The following is a 24,188-nucleotide window of genomic DNA, read 5'->3' as shown; positions in this document are numbered from 1 at the left end:
ATATAAAATATAAAATATAAAAATATAAAATATAAAAATATAAAAATATAAAAATATAAAAATATAAAAATATAAAAATATAAAAATATAAAATATAAAATATAAAAATAAAAATATAAAATATAAAAATATAAAAATATAAAATATAAAATATAAAATATAAAATATAAAAATATAAAATATAAAATATAAAAATATAAAAATATAAAATATAAAAATATAAAAATATAAAAATATAAAAATATAAAATATAAAATATAAAATATAAAATATAAAATATAAAATATAAAAATATAAAAATATAAAATATAAAAAATATAAAATATAAAATATAAAAATATAAAATATAAAAATATAAAAATATAAAATATAAAAATATAAAATATAAAAATATAAAAATATAAAAATATAAAAATATAAAAATATAAAAATATAAAATATAAAAATATAAAAATATAAAATATAAAAATATAAAATATAAAAATATAAAAATATAAAAATATAAAATATAAAATATAAAATATAAAAATATAAAAATATAAAAATATAAAATATAAAAATATAAAAATATAAAATATAAAATATAAAAATATAAAAATATAAAAATATAAAATATAAAATATAAAAATATAAAATATAAAAATATAAAAATATAAAAATATAAAATATAAAATATAAAAATATAAAATATAAAAATAAAAATATAAAAATATAAAAATATAAAATATAAAAATATAAAATATAAAATATAAAATATAAAAATATAAAATATAAAAATATAAAAATATAAAATATAAAATATAAAAATATAAAATATAAAAATATAAAATATAAAAAATATAAAAATATAAAATATAAAATATAAAATATAAAATATAAAAATATAAAATATAAAATATAAAAATATAAAAATATAAAAATATAAAAATATAAAATATAAAAATATAAAAATATAAAATATAAAAATATAAAATATAAAAATATAAAATATAAAATATAAAATATAAAAATATAAAATATAAAATATAAAAATATAAAATATAAAAATATAAAATATAAAAATATAAAATATAAAAATATAAAAATATAAAATATAAAATATAAAATATAAAATATAAAAATATAAAATATAAAAATATAAAAATATAAAAATATAAAAATATAAAAATATAAAATATAAAATATAAAATATAAAAATATAAAATATAAAAATATAAAATATAAAATATAAAAATATAAAAATATAAAAATATAAAAATATAAAAATATAAAAATATAAAAATATAAAAATATAAAAATATAAAATATAAAAAAAATATAAAATATAAAATATAAAAAAATATAAAATATAAAAATATAAAATATAAAAATATAAAATATAAAAATATAAAAATATAAAATATAAAAATATAAAATATAAAAATAAAATATAAAATATAAAAATATAAAAATATAAAAATATAAAATATAAAATATAAAAATATAAAAATATAAAAATATAAAAATATAAAAATATAAAAATATAAAATATAAAAATATTAAAATATTAAAATATTAAAATATAAAATATAAAAATATTAAAATATTAAAATATTAAAATATTAAAATATTAAAATATAAAAATATAAAATATTAAAATATAAAATATTAAAATATTAAAATATTAAAATATTAAAATATTAAAATATTAAAATATTAAAATATTAAAATATTAAAATATTAAAATATTAAAATATTAAAATATTAAAATATTAAAATATTAAAATATTAAAATATTAAAATATTAAAATATTAAAATATTAAAATATTAAAATATTAAAATATTAAAATATTAAAATATTAAAATATTAAAATATTAAAATATTAAAATATTAAAATATTAAAATATTAAAATATTAAAATATTAAAATATTAAAATATTAAAATATTAAAATATTAAAATATTAAAATATTAAAATATTAAAATATTAAAATATTAAAATATTAAAATATTAAAATATTAAAATATTAAAATATTAAAATATTAAAATATTAAAATATTAAAATATTAAAATATTAAAATATTAAAATATTAAAATATTAAAATATTAAAATATTAAAATATTAAAATATTAAAATATTAAAATATTAAAATATTAAAATATTAAAATATTAAAATATTAAAATATTAAAATATTAAAATATTAAAATATTAAAATATTAAAATATTAAAATATTAAAATATTAAAATATTAAAATATTAAAATATTAAAATATTAAAATATTAAAATATTAAAATATTAAAATATTAAAATATTAAAATATTAAAATATTAAAATATTAAAATATTAAAATATTAAAATATTAAAATATTAAAATATTAAAATATTAAAATATTAAAATATTAAAATATTAAAATATTAAAATATTAAAATATTAAAATATTAAAATATTAAAATATTAAAATATTAAAATATTAAAATATTAAAATATTAAAATATTAAAATATTAAAATATTAAAATATTAAAATATTAAAATATTAAAATATTAAAATATTAAAATATTAAAATATTAAAATATTAAAATATTAAAATATTAAAATATTAAAATATTAAAATATTAAAATATTAAAATATTAAAATATTAAAATATTAAAATATTAAAATATTAAAATATTAAAATATTAAAATATTAAAATATTAAAATATTAAAATATTAAAATATTAAAATATTAAAATATTAAAATATTAAAATATTAAAATATTAAAATATTAAAATATTAAAATATTAAAATATTAAAATATTAAAATATTAAAATATTAAAATATTAAAATATTAAAATATTAAAATATTAAAATATTAAAATATTAAAATATTAAAATATTAAAATATTAAAATATTAAAATATTAAAATATTAAAATATTAAAATATTAAAATATTAAAATATTAAAATATTAAAATATTAAAATATTAAAATATTAAAATATTAAAATATTAAAATATTAAAATATTAAAATATTAAAATATTAAAATATTAAAATATTAAAATATTAAAATATTAAAATATTAAAATATTAAAATATTAAAATATTAAAATATTAAAATAATATTAAAATATTAAAATATTAAAATATTAAAATATTAAAATATTAAAATATTAAAATATTAAAATATTAAAATATTAAAATATTAAAATATTAAAATATTAAAATATTAAAATATTAAAATATTAAAATATTAAAATATTAAAATATTAAAATATTAAAATATTAAAATATTAAAATATTAAAATATTAAAATATTAAAATATTAAAATATTAAAATATTAAAATATTAAAATATTAAAATATTAAAATATTAAAATATTAAAATATTAAAATATTAAAATATTAAAATATTAAAATATTAAAATATTAAAATATTAAAATATTAAAATATTAAAATATTAAAATATTAAAATATTAAAATATTAAAATATTAAAATATTAAAATATTAAAATATTAAAATATTAAAATATTAAAATATTAAAATATTAAAATATTAAAATATTAAAATATTAAAATATTAAAATATTAAAATATTAAAATATTAAAATATTAAAATATTAAAATATTAAAATATTAAAATATTAAAATATTAAAATATTAAAATATTAAAATATTAAAATATTAAAATATTAAAATATTAAAATATTAAAATATTAAAATATTAAAATATTAAAATATTAAAATATTAAAATATTAAAATATTAAAATATTAAAATATTAAAATATTAAAATATTAAAATATTAAAATATTAAAATATTAAAATATTAAAATATTAAAATATTAAAATATTAAAATATTAAAATATTAAAATATTAAAATATTAAAATATTAAAATATTAAAATATTAAAATATTAAAATATTAAAATATTAAAATATTAAAATATTAAAATATTAAAATATTAAAATATTAAAATATTAAAATATTAAAATATTAAAATATTAAAATATTAAAATATTAAAATATTAAAATATTAAAATATTAAAATATTAAAATATTAAAATATTAAAATATTAAAATATTAAAATATTAAAATATTAAAATATTAAAATATTAAAATATTAAAATATTAAAATATTAAAATATTAAAATATTAAAATATTAAAATATTAAAATATTAAAATATTAAAATATTAAAATATTAAAATATTAAAATATTAAAATATTAAAATATTAAAATATTAAAATATTAAAATATTAAAATATTAAAATATTAAAATATTAAAATATTAAAATATTAAAATATTAAAATATTAAAATATTAAAATATTAAAATATTAAAATATTAAAATATTAAAATATTAAAATATTAAAATATTAAAATATTAAAATATTAAAATATTAAAATATTAAAATATTAAAATATTAAAATATTAAAATATTAAAATATTAAAATATTAAAATATTAAAATATTAAAATATTAAAATATTAAAATATTAAAATATTAAAATATTAAAATATTAAAATATTAAAATATTAAAATATTAAAATATTAAAATATTAAAATATTAAAATATTAAAATATTAAAATATTAAAATATTAAAATATTAAAATATTAAAATATTAAAATATTAAAATATTAAAATATTAAAATATTAAAATATTAAAATATTAAAATATTAAAATATTAAAATATTAAAATATTAAAATATTAAAATATTAAAATATTAAAATATTAAAATATTAAAATATTAAAATATTAAAATATTAAAATATTAAAATATTAAAATATTAAAATATTAAAATATTAAAATATTAAAATATTAAAATATTAAAATATTAAAATATAAAAATATTTTTTTTTTTTTTTTTTGTATTTATTTAGGACCTTTTAACTATGAGTCTTTCGGGTCCTGTTTATGAATCTTTACACTTTTCCATACATGTCAGTAGCCTTTAAAAATTTCAACACATTTTTCGCCATATCTCGATCATCAGCCAAGGCTTCCTGACGTTGGATGGTACTCCAGCTCGGCGTCTCTGCTCTTCGAACTCAGGGCATTCCGCTAAGATGTGTTTCACCGTCAGCGCCAAATTGCACCTTGTGCAACGCGGCGCACTGTCCTTCTCCAGCAGATACTGATGGGTTAGCAAGGTGTGTCCTATCCTGAGTCTTGTCAGAATGACGTCTTCCTTCCTCGATCCAACAAATACATCTCGATATGGTAGTACCGAGTTCTTCACCTCTCGTAGTTTGTTGCCCACCTTTCCGCTCCATTCCGCATTCCAACACCAAACAGCCCTCTTTTTGATCACCGTCCTGAATTCTTTGAATTCTACGCTTTTGTCCCAGATGTTTCTGTCGTTCAATGACTGCTTCGCTTCTTCATCTGCCTTCTCATTGCCTGCTATTCCTACATGACTTTTCACCCACATGTAGATTATCTCCGTGCCATTACATTCTGCCTGATTGTGTAGGATGTTGATCTCGTCCTTCCATCTGCATTTGGTTTTTCGTTTCCCCAACGCCGTGATGGCACTAAAGGAATCTGTACAGACGAGGTAGGTCCCCACGCGATTCTGACCAATTATCCACCTGAGCGCTTCAGTGATCGCACCACACTCCGCAGCAAAGATACTGCTCAGATCACTGATTCTTCTTCGAACAACCAAGTCCCCTCTAACCATCGCGTAACCAACCCTGCCATCTTTCTTTGATCCATCGGTGAATATTGTTTCACACAAGCGATATTCCGTGTTCCTTCGGGACACGAAGAGCTCCTTCAGTTGTGTTGAAGTTGCTCCGGCTCGTTCAGCTTCGAGTAATGTTTTGTCTATCCGGATCCGTCTGCGTTCCCAGGGGGGACACGATGGTAACGTGAATATCTTCAGCTCGGGTAACGGTAGTTCCAGCTCTTCAAGTATCGCCTTTCCTCTTGTTTCAGCAGTTTCCACTAAACGGTGCGGACCTCGATGCCTAGTCGAATTCCACTCCTCTCCTGAACTGTTGCTATCGTAGCTGCTCTCGGTGCTGCTTCCTGCTGATTGTGAGTCGTCTTCTGCTGGCTGGGTTATGCTTTGTGCTGATATGGCTGCTCTTCTGGCGGCGTAGATCGCTGTCCGCTGTTCAAAGAACACTCTCAGGCTCGGGATTCCTGTTTCAGCTTGAAGACTATCTACAGGGCTAGTACGGAACGCACCACAGATAGCTCTCAAGCCTGTGTTGTGTGTTGGCTCGAGGATCTTCAGGACGTTGTCACTGACGGCAGCTGTTATAGGTGCTGCGTATAGAATTTTCTCCAACACTGTGGCTCTGTACAGCTTGATTAGAGTCTTCCTATCTCCACCCCATGACCTTGATGCTACACAACGGATTAGCTGGACTCGTTGTCGGCAAGCCGCTTTCACTTCCTCGCAGTGTGTCTTGAACAGTAAGTGTTGATCCAGGATAACGCCCAAACATCGGTGCTGCTTTTTGGTTGGGATCAGGGTCCCATTCAGCTCCAGTGCAGCTCTGCTCGGTGGTTTCCTCGTTCCGTAGCTTCTAAAGATGACCGTAGCGCTTTTCTCCGCAGAAATTTTAAATCCCGTTGAGCTCTGCCAGCATTCCACCTCCTTCAGTGCAGCTTGCAAGTCGTTCTCAACTTCTTCAACATCTCGTCCACTGGCCAACAGTACAACATCATCTGCGTACAAGAGTGTTGTTATGCTGGACGGCATCCGTGCTACCAAGGTGTTGATAGCCACCAAGAACAAGGTGACGCTCAGTACTGATCCTTGGCAGAGGCCTGTTTCCATGATCTTGCTTTGCGACAGTTGGCCGTTCACAAAAACTCTAAATGAGCGATTTTCCAGCATTCGGTCCAAGAATTTCAACATCAGACCTTCTATGTTCCAGTCACGCAGTTGGTTTAGGACCAGTCTTCTCCAGGTGGTATCGTATGCCTTGGTAACATCCAGAAAGATCCCCTGAACGTACTCCTTCTTGTTCCAGGCTGCTCGTACCACTTTCTCGAGCTCAGCCAAGTGGTCAACGGTAGTTTTTCCTTTCCGGAAGGCAAACTGGTGAGGATGCAGTAATCTTCTTGTCTCGATGATGTGAACTAGACGATTGTTGACCATTCGCTCAAACACCTTTCCCAGGCAACTGTTCAAGAAGATTGGCCTATAGTTACGAGGATTTGCTTTTTCACCACAATTTTTGAAGATAGGGATCACCAGCGATTCCGTCCATTCGGGTGGGTATACTGAACCGAGCCACAGCCGGTTGTACGCGTCAAGAAGCTGTCGTTTGCAATCCAACGGTAACTTTACGATCATGGAGTAGTGGACAGTGTCAGGACCTGGTGATGAGCCACGCAAACCTGCAGTTGCCTCTTCAAATTCAGTGAATAAAAAGGGCTTGTTGTACTCAGCACTCGTGTCAGCTGGGATTAACAGAGGAGTTTGTTCAACCTGATCCTTGAATGCTCGAAACTCGGGGCTGTAAGCGTCGTTACTAGAGATGGAAGCGAAAGAACTAGCCAGCGCCTCAGCAATATCTTCATCTTTAGACACAGTACCTCCTTCGGCTGTTATTGCACTGATACGGTTCGTTTTGCACTTGCCTTGAATCCGGCGGAAGTTCTCCCACACTTCTTTGACAGGTGTTTGAACTGTGAACTCGTTGACGAAGTTGATCCACGAGGTCCGTTGTGCTTCCTGGATGACTTTGCGTGCATGAGAGCGGGCTGCTCTGAATTCTGCTGCAAGAGCCTCTTGATTCTCCAAGTTGTTCCGTTTGGCTGATTGCAGTGCACGCAAGGCTTTCTTCCTGCTCTTGACAGCGGAGGCCACCTCTTGGTTCCACCAAGGCACCGCCCTCTTGTTCACCATCCCCGTCGTTTTCGGTATAGTTTGTTCCGCTGCTTCAAGTATTTTCTGGGTAATGCTGGAGATTTGTTGTGTAGCTGTAGGCATGAGGGGGAACTGCACTGTTGTCTGGAATGTCTCCCAGTCTGCTTCCTCGATCTTCCATTTGGGTCGCGTTCGGATGGCATGGGCCGTGTCAGGGAGAGTTAGCAATAGTGGTAGATGGTCACTACCGTAGGCGTCTTGTAGTACAGAAAAATCTAGTTGGTCTATTATTTCTGTTGAGCAGCATGCCACGTCAATACTCGTGAGAGTTCCGGTCGCAACACTAATGTGGGTTGGATCTGTTTTATTCAGGACCACCAGGTTGCATTCGTTCAATACTTCCTCGAACATTAGTCCTCGGGCGCTGAACGTTTCCGATCCCCACAGTGGGTGGTGGGCGTTTATATCTCCCACGAGTAGGCGTGGCTGGGGGACTTGGTTTATCAGGTGTACAATTTCCGAGGCTTGTATGGCTTGCCCCCTGGGCAAAAACCTTAAGGACCAGGTCGTGTCAGTTCAGAAGCAACCACTCTCATAAGCCGTTGATTAGTCACATTGCAGGTCTGTTTCAAATTCAGGCAATGGAGTGTTCCATATTGTTATCCGTGCTGCATAGTTGGACAACTCTCAGGATAATCGGTAGATAGCTCCACTGATAGCTGACAACGGGAGAAAAGAACACGTTAGTTTGACTTTAACACTAAAAGTGTAAGTAAAGTGAAGTTTGTCCAACTAAAAATACTTTTTATTCACGATCTGAGTTTACAAAACAATACATTTATAAAATTTTCATCTTGTTTCGAAGGAAAACATCGTTGCATCCCTCTCTAATCCAAGTTCACTCGGAAGGGCGTGTTCTCTGCACCGAGGCGCGTGTCATGGGATGCGGTCCTTTCGGCGGATAAACGGCTGTCTCGCACAGACAATATTTTCACGATTCCAGCGATTTTTGTTGAAGGAAAAAGTAGACTTGACCGACGTGTTCAAGCCTTGACGCCGCGCTTTTGCTTTTGGAACTTGGCGCGCTTTCGCTGCTCAGGGCCATACGCACGGGGCACGTCTTTTGTTACGTATATCCAGGGACACGCAGTTCTTGGTTCTCCTCTGCCTTTTTCATGGACACCCGGGAGATGGCCTTGCGGACAACGCTGATTTTAGACAGCAAGCACCACTCTGTGGCCTCAGCCACGAACAACTTTAGCTCAGGTGAGCTACTCGAGCTGCTTGGTCATCTCCTTCTTGTCCTTGTTCCGTAGTTCCTAGCACAATTTGCCTGCAGTTGGAATCGACTCGTTACCACCTCGAAAAAGACAGACCAGTTTGAAAATCAAATTTTGTTTCTACAAAATGCCAACTGACCGTTCAAAAAAATGTAAACATTTTTAATATAATGGTTGCTTAGCATTACCCATCGATTGTTGATTTTTGCCTCAGGGCACCTTCAATCGGGCACCTTCAATCGGGCACCTTCGGGCACGTTGGGCACCTTCAAGGCACAGCCTGCTCAGGGGCACTGTGCAGAGTGGTTTTCCCCTTGTTTCTGCATCAAACTTTCCTGGTTCAAGTGTTGGAGTTTTCCGTGGCCTTCCACGACCACGGCGGGGGTTTTTCTCGGGCTGGGAGCTGATGTTGTCCTGCAGTTTTCCTGCTTGTCCTTTGGCGAATTTAGCTTGCTTTGGCGATCCTTCTTTTTCTGAGCTGTCTTTATCCGATTCAATTTCGCTATCGTTTTTGGCAAATTTGTTTTCGCGTAACTTCTTCATCAAGGCGCTTGACAGTCTCTTGGTTTGCTCGAGTTCATACCTTAGAGAGGTGATGACTTCGTCCTTGTTTTTGTCCATAGCAGTGTTCTTCAATTTCTCAATTTCTTCCTTGAGGAGGCGAATCTCGTTGTCCTTTTCGTTTTCTTTGCCAATGGCTTCCAGTCTTTTCTGGGCGCCAACAACTTCAGCGTGGGTGGGCAATCCATGTGCTTGGTTACGCTTTTCATACTCTCGTCTCGCTTCCGCGAAAGTTACTCCCGTTTCTACCTGGATCTTGATTATTGCCACCTCCTTTTTGTACTTAGGGCATTCCTTGCTGGTAGCTGGATGAGCCCCCTTACAATGCTTGCAATACGGGTCCAAAATGCATCGTCCACCTTCCGACGGCTCAGCGGTGTGCTGCAAGGAGCAGTTGAAGCAAACGGCTTCTTTCTTACAGTTCTTGCTTGTGTGTCCATAGTCACTGCAGTTAAAGCACAGCATCGGTGATGGATAGAACAACCTTGTAGTTATCCTGAGCGGTCCAAACCAAATGTGTTTGGGGACCACAGTACCATTCAGAGTTAGGCAGACTGTTGCGGTGTTCACTCTGTTATTACCCTCTCGTTTTGTGAATCTGCGCGCATTCACCACTCCTTGTGCCGAAAGTTCCGTGACCAATTCGTCCTCGCTGAGTTCGATAGCTTCTCTGCAAACGACCACGCACCTGCATACGTTTTGTCTGGGGTGGGTAACCACTTCCACTTTGGTACCATCTATGAGCTTCGTCATCGCCAGCAGCTTTCTTGCTTGATCGACGCTTCTAGTTTTCAGTGCGTATTTTGTACCATTTTCTTCCGTGTTTGCTGACTCGATTTTTCCGCAGGTTTGTTCGATCGATTTGCCGATTACGAATGGGTTATTTGGTAGCATGCTTGTTCCTGTCGGTTGCAGGAGCAAAACAATCCGTTGCCCAAACATTCCTTGTCGATCCATCCATTCCGGCATTGTCCTCGCGTTTACGTTTGTACCACTAGGTCCAGCATTCCCATCCGGAGGATCCCCGGGAGGGAGTGGGTTCGGCGCGGCCATGGCCGCAACAGCGTTGCAGCTCACTTTACAACCAGTACAACGTTGCGTTCTTGTCTGGACAAGGAACGACTACCCTTTCACCTTCACACCAGATTCACCCAAGGGTTAAAGGTCCAGGTGATCGGTTTTGCGACACCGCCTAAGCAAGTGACGACTACCCTTTTACCTCAACTCAGACCCACCCAAGGGTTAAGGTCCAGGTGGCCTGTTTTGCGGCCCCGTCGGAACGGAAGACGACTACGCTTTACCCTATTTACTCTACAACGACCAAGCGTTAGAAGGTCCAGCCGTGTAGTTCGATTTCAGCTTCTCACTTTTGGGACACACTAGTGTAGTCCGTATACTGCAGTTCAGTTGATGTGCGTTTCTCCACCAACGGACGACAGGTGCGTTTCAATGAAACGAGCTGTTGACGATGGAGATCCAGTAGAAGCTAGCAGATGTAGCAGTAGAAAGCTTGCCTGCACGTTTAAAGAGGCAAGCTTGCGGTGCTAGCTTTCGCTCTCTCTCTTGGTAACACCACTCTGCTGATCTAGCACTTGCTCCGTCGTCTGTTCGGTTCGAATATCAACAATCCAGATTCTGCTCGATATTCGCACTAATCCGTAGTTTTGCTGCTGTACTCGATATTCCACCGAATGTCCGTTCACTTATGCTTCGACCGATACGAAAACTATTCGCGAACCGATCCGATTTACGCTAGAAAAGCGATACTAATCCGAGACTCAAGACTTGGTATAACTATAGACCTTTACAGTCAAACCTCGTTGTATTAAAATATTAAAATATTAAAATATTAAAATATTAAAATATTAAAATATTAAAATATTAAAATATTAAAATATTAAAATATTAAAATATTAAAATATTAAAATATTAAAATATTAAAATATTAAAATATTAAAATATTAAAATATTAAAATATTAAAATATTAAAATATTAAAATATTAAAATATTAAAATATTAAATAATAATATTAAATATTTTAATATTTTAATATTTTAATATTTTAATATTTTAATATTTTAATATTTTAATATTTTAATATTTTAATATTTTAATATTTTAATATTTTAATATTTTAATATTTTAATATTTTAATATTTTAATATTTTAATATTTTAATATTTTAATATTTTAATATTTTAATATTTTAATATTTTAATATTTTAATATTTTAATATTTTAATATTTTTATATTTTTATATTTTAATATTTTTATATTTTTATATTTTATATTTTTATATTTTTATATTTTTATATTTTTATATTTTTATATTTTATATTTTTATATTTTTATATTTTTATATTTTTATATTTTATATTTTTATATTTTTATATTTTTATATTTTTATATTTTTATATTTTATATTTTTATATTTTTATATTTTTATATTTTATATTTTTATATTTTTATATTTTTATATTTTTATATTTTTATATTTTTATATTTTATATTTTTATATTTTTATATTTTATATTTTTATATTTTATATTTTTATATTTTTATATTTTTATATTTTATATTTTTATATTTTTATATTTTTATATTTTTATATTTTTATATTTTTATATTTTTATATTTTTATATTTTTATATTTTTATATTTTTATATTTTTATATTTTTATATTTTTATATTTTATATTTTTATATTTTTATATTTTATATTTTATATTTTTATATTTTTATATTTTTATATTTTTATATTTTTATATTTTATATTTTTATATTTTTATATTTTTATATTTTTATATTTTTATATTTTTATATTTTTATATTTTTATATTTTTATATTTTTATATTTTATATTTTTATATTTTTATATTTTTATATTTTTATATTTTTATATTTTATATTTTATATTTTTATATTTTATATTTTTATATTTTTATATTTTATATTTTTATATTTTTATATTTTTATATTTTTATATTTTTATATTTTTATATTTTATATTTTTATATTTTTATATTTTTATATTTTATATTTTTATATTTTTATATTTTTATATTTTTATATTTTATATTTTTATATTTTTATATTTTTATATTTTTATATTTTATATTTTATATTTTTATATTTTATATTTTAATATTTTAATATTTTAATATTTTAATATTTTAATATTTTAATATTTTTATATTTTTATATTTTTATATTTTTATATTTTTATATTTTTATATTTTTATATTTTTATATTTTTATATTTTATATTTTTATATTTTTATATTTTTATATTTTTATATTTTATATTTTTATATTTTTATATTTTTATATTTTTATATTTTTATATTTTTATATTTTATATTTTTATATTTTTATATTTTTATATTTTATATTTTTATATTTTTATATTTTATATTTTTATATTTTTATATTTTATATTTTTATATTTTTATATTTTATATTTTATATTTTTATATTTTTATATTTTTATATTTTTATATTTTATATTTTATATTTTTATATTTTTATATTTTTATATTTTATATTTTTATATTTTTATATTTTATATTTTTATATTTTTATATTTTTATATTTTTATATTTTTATATTTTTATATTTTATATTTTATATTTTATATTTTTATATTTTTATATTTTTATATTTTATATTTTTATATTTTTATATTTTTATATTTTATATTTTTATATTTTTATATTTTTATATTTTTATATTTTTATATTTTTATATTTTTATATTTTTATATTTTTATATTTTTATATTTTTATATTTTTATATTTTTATATTTTATATTTTTATATTTTATATTTTTATATTTTTATATTTTTATATTTTTATATTTTTATATTTTTATATTTTATATTTTATATTTTTATATTTTATATTTTTATATTTTTATATTTTTATATTTTATATTTTTATATTTTTATATTTTTATATTTTTATATTTTTATATTTTTATATTTTTATATTTTATATTTTTATATTTTTATATTTTTATATTTTTATATTTTATATTTTTATATTTTTATATTTTTATATTTTTATATTTTTATATTTTATATTTTTATATTTTTATATTTTTATATTTTTATATTTTTATATTTTTATATTTTTATATTTTTATATTTTATATTTTTATATTTTTATATTTTTATATTTTTATATTTTTATATTTTTATATTTTTATATTTTTATATTTTTATATTTTATATTTTATATTTTTATATTTTTATATTTTTATATTTTTATATTTTTATATTTTTATATTTTTATATTTTATATTTTATATTTTATATTTTATATTTTTATATTTTTATATTTTTATATTTTTATATTTTTATATTTTTATATTTTTATATTTTTATATTTTTATATTTTTATATTTTTATATTTTTATATTTTTATATTTTTATATTTTTATATTTTTATATTTTTATATTTTTATATTTTATATTTTTATATTTTTATATTTTTATATTTTTATATTTTTATATTTTTATATTTTTATATTTTTATATTTTTATATTTTTATATTTTTATATTTTTATATTTTTATATTTTTATATTTTAATATTTTAATATTTTTATATTTTTATATTTTTATATTTTTATATTTTTATATTTTTATATTTTTATATTTTATATTTTTATATTTTTATATTTTTATATTTTTATATTTTTATATTTTTATATTTTTATATTTTATTTTTATATTTTTATATTTTTATATTTTTATATTTTTATATTTTTATATTTTTATATTTTTATATTTTATATTTTTATATTTTTATATTTTATATTTTTATATTTTTATATTTTATATTTTTATATTTTATATTTTATATTTTATATTTTTATATTTTATATTTTTATATTTTTATATTTTTATATTTTTATATTTTTATATTTTATATTTTTATATTTTATATTTTTATATTTTTATATTTTATATTTTATATTTTTATATTTTATATTTTTATATTTTTATATTTTTATATTTTTATATTTTTATATTTTTATATTTTTATATTTTATATTTTTATATTTTTATATTTTTATATTTTTATATTTTTATATTTTTATATTTTATATTTTTATATTTTTATATTTTATATTTTTATATTTTTATATTTTTATATTTTTATATTTTTATATTTTTATATTTTTATATTTTTATATTTTTATATTTTTATATTTTTATATTTTTATATTTTTATATTTTTATATTTTATATTTTTATATTTTTATATTTTTATATTTTTATATTTTTATATTTTTATATTTTTATATTTTTATATTTTTATATTTTATATTTTTATATTTTTATATTTTTATATTTTTATATTTTTATATTTTTATATTTTTATATTTTTATATTTTTATATTTTTATATTTTTATATTTTATATTTTATATTTTTATATTTTTATATTTTTATATTTTTATATTTTTATATTTTTATATTTTTATATTTTTATATTTTTATATTTTTATATTTTTATATTTTTATATTTTTATATTTTTATATTTTTATATTTTTATATTTTTATATTTTTATATTTTTATATTTTTATATTTTTATATTTTTATATTTTATATTTTTATATTTTTATATTTTTATATTTTTATATTTTTATATTTTTATATTTTTATATTTTTATATTTTTATATTTTTATATTTTTATATTTTTATATTTTTATATTTTTATATTTTTATATTTTTATATTTTATATTTTTATATTTTTATATTTTTATATTTTATATTTTTATATTTTTATATTTTTATATTTTTATATTTTTATATTTTTATATTTTTATATTTTTATATTTTTATATTTTTATATTTTTATATTTTTATATTTTTATATTTTTATATTTTTATATTTTTATATTTTTATATTTTTATATTTTTATATTTTTATATTTTTATATTTTTATATTTTTATATTTTTATATTTTTATATTTTTATATTTTATATTTTTATATTTTTATATTTTTATATTTTTATATTTTTATATTTTTATATTTTTATATTTTTATATTTTTATATTTTTATATTTTATATTTTTATATTTTTATATTTTATATTTTTATATTTTTATATTTTTATATTTTTATATTTTTATATTTTTATATTTTTATATTTTATATTTTTATATTTTTATATTTTTATATTTTTATATTTTTATATTTTTATATTTTTATATTTTTATATTTTTATATTTTATATTTTTATATTTTTATATTTTTATATTTTTATATTTTTATATTTTTATATTTTTATATTTTTATATTTTTATATTTTTATATTTTTATATTTTTATATTTTTATATTTTTATATTTTTATATTTTTATATTTTATATTTTTTTTTATTTTTATATTTTTATATTTTTATATTTTTATATTTTTATATTTTTATATTTTTATATTTTTATATTTTTATATTTTTATATTTTTATATTTTTATATTTTTATATTTTTATATTTTTATATTTTTATATTTTTATATTTTTATATTTTTATATTTTTATATTTTTATATTTTTATATTTTTATATTTTTATATTTTTATATTTTTATATTTTTATATTTTTATATTTTTATATTTTTATATTTTTATATTTTTGTATTTTTATATTTTTATATTTTTATATTTTTATATTTTTATATTTTTATATTTTTATATTTTTATATTTTTATATTGACGAAATATCAATACGTTAACCGTTTATGTTAATGTACTGATAGTGTATTGACGAATTTGTTCGCCCCCTAGATTCTACCTCAAATTTCCTTCAATATTGAGTCTAAGCTATGTGGTTCCTGAGTTATCGCCGTTGGAAAATAGGAGGATCGCTCAAAAATCGCCAAAAATTAGATTTTTTTGGGAGGTACAAAAATGGAGGGAATGGTACGATTTGGATTTGGGATTCTTGCATTTTTGATAGTATCGACAGCCCTGCCAAATTTGAGCAGGGTCGGAGAAGGTAATTTTAAAATGATGTTCCGCTTCAGGTGGAGTGACTCATATAGGAAATGTTTGTAAGAAACACAACCCGAGCAGGGGTGAATAACACGGGAATACCAAATTTTGGTATTACTTGAGCAAATAACAGCGACCAAAATGTGCCCTTGGTTGCCCAGTAATAGATGGTAAAATACCATGAAATCATACCAAAGTCTTGTATGTGGAAGGGCACAACAATACCAAACCATGTTATTCCAAGGGTAAAATAATACCTCAAAATAGAACCATTTCAATACCAAGTTGAGGTCTTCTGGATTTTTGAACATTGCTTGAATACCAAAACTTGGTATTGCCATGGTTTAATTTTAGGTATTCCTGCGCCCTTGAAAATCATATTTTGGTATTCCTGTGGTCTTCCACATACATGATTTTGGTTTGATTTGATGGTATTTTACCATCTATTACTGGGCAACCAAGATCACATTTTGGTCGCTGATATTTGCACAAGTAATACCAAAATTTGGTATTTTCATACCATTTTTAGTGCAGCAGTTGCAGTTAGTGAAAAACGGAAATGATCCATATGCAACAGCCAAATCTACTCACCTGATGATTCCATGTTGTTCTTAGTGATATTCTTCACCACACCGAATACATTTGTCATTGATGAACGGCCTGTGCATGAAGTTCTTGAAGATTCTGAAAAATAACAAGATTGAAAAATAAGTGTTATTAAAATAAAACTGGATTGAAATTCACCAAAATTCAATAATCTTTCGATTGACTCGTTTTTCAAAGTATTTGGTTTTTTTTTTTCAAATCATTTTAGCGCAAAATTTATTATCTTGTCCAAATTGGTAAAAAAAATCCCATAGTTTCAGAGAAAATTGATGAAACCTTTCAATACCAAAATAATACCAAAATGTGCCATCCTGACTTAGAAAATTTTCCACAATTTCAAGTCATTTCTTTAGGGGGTATATCAAAAATGTTTAAAATCAAGTTTGAAATTTCCGGTTTTCAATTAAAGCATTCGCTTTGAGACATAATTTTAGCGCAAAATTAATTATTTTGTCAAAATTGGTCAACATTTTCCCATAGTTTCAGAGGAATTTGATAAAACACTGTATTACCAAAAGAATACCAATATGTGGTGTTCGACCATTGACAAATTCTGCAATTTTGCAATATCAAAACAATACCTTAAATTGGTATGATACCACATTTTGCTCTTGCATAATCCCCAAGACAAATTTTAAAGGGTCCAGGAATACTAAAATTTGGTATTGATACCAGAGAAAGGTATTATTACGCATTTCCCTTGTTATTTACTTCCATGCTCGGGTAACCAAAGTTACCCAAGAAAAAATGACATTTTAAAAACATTGACGAAGTCACATAAAACAAGTCACACTTCCAACCATAGAATTTTCTGAAATTTTAAGAGTTCTTCCTTCGAAAGGTTTTCAAAGATCAAATGTTGGTTGAGGCCTAGAGGCGGAATTGGGTGAAGAGGGTTAAATGATTTAAAAGGGTTTGCTATCGTATGATATTTGAAGAAGATTAATAGATTTAAGATTTACCAAAAAACAGTTAAAAAAGATCATTTTTTTTATTACAGACAAATCGGTTTCTTTTGAAAAGTCCGTTTCATTCAGCGATGATATACAAGGAGAATCGAAAACCTACACACCATTGAGTTCAGGTATTTTCCATTTTTAAGGTCACAAAGTACGTAAGTACCTGTTAGTTTACTTGGCTGACGCATGTCCTATATTTTTGTCCAAAGTGTAAATCTGTTTTATGGGCTAAGAGCATGTAAAATCTCGGGCTAGTTTCAAAGAAAGCAAAGGGGCTCCTTGACCTCCAACACTATTTCATTTTCATTTGGAAAATTTAACTGTTTTGTGTTTAAACCGTAAAGAAATTGAAAACATCAAAACACGGAATTGTCTTTTGCAAGCATAACGTATCCAAACTTTTCGGCACCCTCAGCAAACTCAAATCGATACAAATTGCTGCCGGATCTCTCCCGGAAAGAATCCGGAAGAATCCGTTTGCGGAGGGTGTTGTCAAACGAACGGGGTCACTTCTTAGATTGATACCCTCTTTATACAGAGCTCATACTTATTACCGTTTTGTTTGATAGTATGTGTGAGTCCCGTGCAAAAAGTAACAGTTCGTCACTTTTTAGTTTAGTTTAGTTTCAGTTTGACCAACTGGTTCCGTGTACGTACACAGAAAAAAAATATGGTAATATTCATTAGGAAATGGTGACAGATTTTGTGGCGAAAAAAATTTGTAATATTACATCAGGAATTGGTGAATTTTCACCAGTTTCTGATGAATATTCATCAGGTTCACATTTTTACACAATTTTTGATTATTATCACTCAAAAAATGAGTAATATTCAACCAACCAAATTTTCAACATTCCAAAATTCAACTTTTTTTTTATGTGTACCGGTTGTTGCGTTTGAAACGGAATTCGTAAACGATTTCGTTTCAGAATTCCGATTGAGTTGCGTACTTTAATCTTTTTTCTACAGGTAATCTAAACTAAACTAAAAAAAGTGTCAAATGAAAAAGTGACCAACCACCGGGGGTTTAGTGTTGCGCATAGGCCGCCCAGTCAAGACAATCGGAATTCTGAAACGGAGTTCAATTAGAATCGTTTACGAATTCCGTTTCAAACGCTCCAACCGGTTCCGTGTACGTACCGGTTTTGCGTTTGAAACGGAGTTCGCAAACGATTTGAATTGAATTCCGTTTCAGAATTCCGATTGAGTTAGCTATGCGTGCACAGAAAAAAAAATGATTGTAATATTCATCAGGAAATGGTGACAGATTTTGCGGCAAAAAAAAATGTGTAATATTAAATAAGGAATTGGTGAATTTTCATCAGTTTCTGATGAATATTCATCAGGTACACATTTTTACACATTTTTTGAGTAATATTACACAAAATATGAGTAATATTCAACCAACCATATTTTCAACATTCCAAAATTCAACTTTTTTTTGCTGTGTACTTAAATTTTTTTTTTTTTACAGCTGAAACGAAACCGTCAAAACCTGCTATAAAATCATCCACATTGCCGAGAACATCCTCACAAGGTAAGATTAAAGTTGTAGATGGTGTCATTCACTATAGAGTTATCTACGTGCGCATGTATTGCGTGTACGTACACGAAAAAGATTGAGGTTAAATTTTGTACCCGCCAGCAAAACAAATGGTGCGCTAGTGTGCGTGAGATCGGGCTTAGATAGCTCTATTGGGGCAATGACTGTCAATGATGGTTCTGAAAACGGAATCGACGTAACACCTTATAATGTGGCCCTCTTAAACCTTGCGGTTTCGTCAACGGATCCACAGGTGTGTATCGTTCTTTTTGCGACAAGACTCCGCCTCCCGGGTCTCCTAAGTGTGAAGGTATGGCACGGGGAGAGGGCACCGAATACCTATATTTACACTTAGAATTTTTTGCGTCCGCCTCGGGATTCGAACCAGCGACCTCTGGATTGTGTCCAGCGCGCGGTCCGATTGATCCACACAGGCAGACAATGGTTCTGATGGATGATGGTTCTGAGTTCAGGGTAAATTGAAATGAAAATTAATCAACATATATATTAGGGTTTTTTTTTTTTTTTTTAAATACAATTTTATTTCACTTTTGTTTTATGTTACATATGTAGGTACATCTAAGTCTTTGAAAACACAACGCTGTTAGAAAACAAATGCATATTTTCCAAACCTCCTAACAAAAAACCGTCGCTGATCCCACCTTATATTCCTGAGAATGCTTTTAAATACAAATAACGATGGATTCTTGTAATACCTCATATTATAAACTATAGCTTCTGACACAATCCAATAAACGGCCTGAAAAATTCTATTTTTTGTTCCTATGTATGCAGAAAGGATTTCCATTGGATCCGGAAGATTTGCCTTCATATTGACATTCACTTTTTCAACTACCCATTCCCAAATTTCCTTTGAATTTGTACAATTTGTTATTCTATGTAAGTTTGTATCAAGTTCATGGCAAATCTCGCATTCGGCGTTATTTAATCCCCTCACAATATAGCTGCATAATTTTTCTTTGTTTGGATATATATCGTTTAAAATTTCATAGATTATAGATTTTGCATCAGAGTCCATATAATTTTCACTAAAATTCTCCCACGTGCTCAACCAGTCAGGACTTGGCGCCTTGCTCTGGATTTTCGGTTCACAGCTTTGTTTAGACAACAACGAGCTATAAATTAGTGCCGATGTGTTCAAAAATCGTAGGCTTCGTATTCAATAGCAATGTTCACCCAATCATATGTATTCCGAGTTAAATTCTTTGTAGAAATATTGTCTATAAGATAGTGTTTTCTATTAACAACGTTATTTTTGTATAAGATATTTCTAATGAATAATGCTTTGAATTTTACCTCTGCCTCAACTAACGCTAATCCACCTCTCTCGAAGGGTAAATATAATTGTCCTGCTTCAACTTTAAAAATTTGAGAACCCCAGAAATATCTTAACACCATTTTCTTCAATTCATCAATATGGCGTTTGTCTGGCGGTAAAATTTGACCAAGATACCAGCACTTCGAAAGAATAAACGTATTTAGAATCCAAGATTTTTGAACAAAATTTAAATTTCTAATGCAGATTGAATTCAATTTCCTCTGCATGCTGATATAATTTTGCTGTAATTTTTATCAATCATATCTTTCCAATTATTTACAATTAACATCCCAAGTACCTTTATTTGTGTTTCCTCTCTAAGAATCTGTGGTCCTAATTTACAGTTGTTAATCCGTACGTAAGAAGATTTTTTACTATTCAATCGAATTCCAGAACATTTCCCAAACTCTTCAATAATTTTCAGCACGTTATCAAACTCATAATCTGTTTTAACAACCATTGTTACGTCGTCCGCATACGCTACCACTTTAATAAAACTATGATCTAGTAATATGCCTGTAACAGAAGAATAGAGCTCTCTTATCAATGGTTCCAGGTAAATTACGAAAAGTAGCATCGAGAGTGGGCAGCCTTGTCGAATGGATCTGCCAATTTTAAAACAATTTGTCAAATGCCCGTTAAATAGAACACTGGCGGTAGCATTTCGGTATAAATTTCTTAGACATGCGATAAACTGGTCCGGAAAGTTAAATTTTTCTAATATGCTCCACAATAAATCATGACTAACATTGTCGAATGCGCGTTCCATATCGAAACTAACGATTGCAGTTTTAAATCTTTTGAACCAGAAGCTTTGACAATAATTTTTCTCAGCATGTCAAGACTGTCCACGCATGATTTGCTATTAACGCATGCAGTTTGCCCTTCCTCAAGGATATTTCCCAAAACATTCTGAATACGATTTGCAAGTATTTTTGTAAAAATCTTGTAATCACAATTCAACAGGCTTATGGGACGAAAACCAGAAATGTTTTCCGCACATCCAGATTTTGGTATCAATGTTATTACTCCTTCGCAAAAGAAGAAGGAATTACAACATTACCACGCAGCAAGTCGTTAAATAACTTAATCATATCATTTTTTATTAAATCAAAATGCTTGACGTAAAATTCATAGCAAATACCGTCAGGGCCCGGGTTTTCTTCTTTGTACAACTCCATACTACCTTCTTTAATTCTTCTTCGGTAATAGGTTCAATTATCGAGTTCGAGTCGTCCTGATTTAGTCTTTTTTAATATAATTCATTGATCTGCAACTGGGTTCTAAAAAGTCGTGCTTTTGAAATTTTCAGAAAAATGGTTGAATAAAAACTTTTAATATTCTCTGTGCCGACAATTTCATTACACCCATCTAAAAGCTTCTCAATTCTACTACTTTGGTTGAATTTATGCCTGGCAATAATCTGATAAATGTTCGTCCTTTCGTTGGTGAGGATACTGTTTGAGGAAAGTTTTGATTCATAATATTTTAATTTTTCAGATTCTATTTTAAAAATTAATGATTTAGTTAAGCCCATTTCCCTGCTAACATCTTCATTATCATTTTGTCTAGATGATAATTCAATCAACGTTTTGTATAATTCAGATTTGCGCATGGCTATGTTCCGGTTGAATTCAATACTTTTCATCTTGAAGAAGTTTTTAACCTTGGATTTGAAATGGGTCGTCCACCAGTTCATAAAATTATTTTCATACGAGTGCCGCTGTTGTAGAGCTTCGTACGTAAACCAAAATTCATTTTCACATTCATCGTCATTAATAAAAGCTGTGTTTATCTTCCAATAACCTCTTCCAAATGATGTCCCCAAGTCTGACTTTTGAATGGAAATTTTCATCAAAATCGCCCTATGATCTGAGAAGACCACAGGCCAGGTCTCAAAATACAAAACAGATTTTAAAAGATCTTGTGAAGCATAAAATCTGTCAATACGAGATGCTGAATCACCTCTCAAAAAGGTGTACTGCACTGCTTGGTTTTTTAAAGCTTTTTCTACATCCTTGAGGGCCATTTTTGATGTCAGTACTTTCAAACTATTACAAAAATTTTTGGTATTTCCTTTGGTATCAGTCGGATCCAATATGCAATTGAAATCCCCACCCAGTACGTGCGCTCGAGCAGCTGCCTTATTAAGGTGAATGGCAATATTTTCAGCGAAAAGAGTTTCCCGTTCTTTTTTCAGCTGGAATCCAGCGTGCCCATAAACGTTAATATAATTAATCCCATTAACCAATACTGAAACAATTCTACTGTTTGGGTCACAGATGATATCATCGTAATCCAATCCTTTACGAATCAAAATAGCCGTGCCTTGATTTCTGCATACGTTAACTATCGCATGGTGGGTGAAAATGAATGAAAAATTGTTGAAAGCTACTTCCTGACAAAAAATAATATCTGCGTTACTGTTCTTTACAAAGTCGTGAAAAAGTGAAAGTTTAAGCCTGGTCTGAATTGCGTTTAGATTGATACTGGCGATAATGCACGTGTAGTTCATGTTGGGTTAAGGGTTAGTTGTTCTTTTTTTGGGGTTAGTTGTTGTTAGTTTTTGGGGTTAGGTTTCTCCTTTTGCGCCGACCTTGATCGACTGCGACCATCCAGAACCTTGAGCAGGTTAGGAATCGTTAAACGTGGCTGCGGCTTACCACTTTCTCCTTTTGGTGTCTTGTCCGTCGGTCGACCTCGTGGTGGTTTTGGAGGTTCCACTCCGTTCGGCGACGTCTCCATCGAATCGCCTGCTCCGTCAGAATCTCCGCCCGCCCGATCTGGCTCGACCCGTCCATCGGATTTCCCGCCCTCTTTGGGGCTGTCAGTCCTCCGCTTCTTTACCTCCACCGTTTCCTCGGAATCTCCGCCCTCTTTGGGGCTGACAATCATCCGGTTTTCTGGCTTGACTGTTCCTTCGGAATCTCCGCCCTCTTTGGGGCTGACAATCATCCGGTCATCTGGCTCATTCACCAGGCTCATAAGTCGCTCGCCATTCGGTATCGCCGGCAAAGGCAGTGCCGGAAGTGCCGGCAACGGGGAGCCCAGGCCCTTTAGAGCGGCTGCGTAGTCCACAGGTTCAC

The 24,188-nt window shown here is 25.1% G+C and overlaps 1 protein-coding gene across 1 annotated transcript in view; it reads left to right on the top strand.

The window, feature by feature from the left end:
* The window catches only part of LOC119769447 (coiled-coil domain-containing protein AGAP005037-like), a 105,822-nt gene that overhangs the window by 29,677 nt on the left and 51,957 nt on the right, over positions 1 to 24,188 (top strand). The window contains exons 3-4 of the mRNA XM_038261902.1: positions 18,262 to 18,345; positions 19,695 to 19,757. Coding sequence (XP_038117830.1) covers positions 18,262 to 18,345; positions 19,695 to 19,757 — 147 coding nt within the window. The remainder of the gene's footprint in view (positions 1 to 18,261; positions 18,346 to 19,694; positions 19,758 to 24,188) is intronic.

This window comes from Culex quinquefasciatus, chromosome 3 (genome assembly GCF_015732765.1).
Source record: "Culex quinquefasciatus strain JHB chromosome 3, VPISU_Cqui_1.0_pri_paternal, whole genome shotgun sequence".
NCBI lineage: Eukaryota > Metazoa > Arthropoda > Insecta > Diptera > Culicidae > Culex > Culex quinquefasciatus.
Note: the sequence above shows the minus strand (reverse complement) of the source record. Positions and strands in the feature narration are given on the sequence as shown.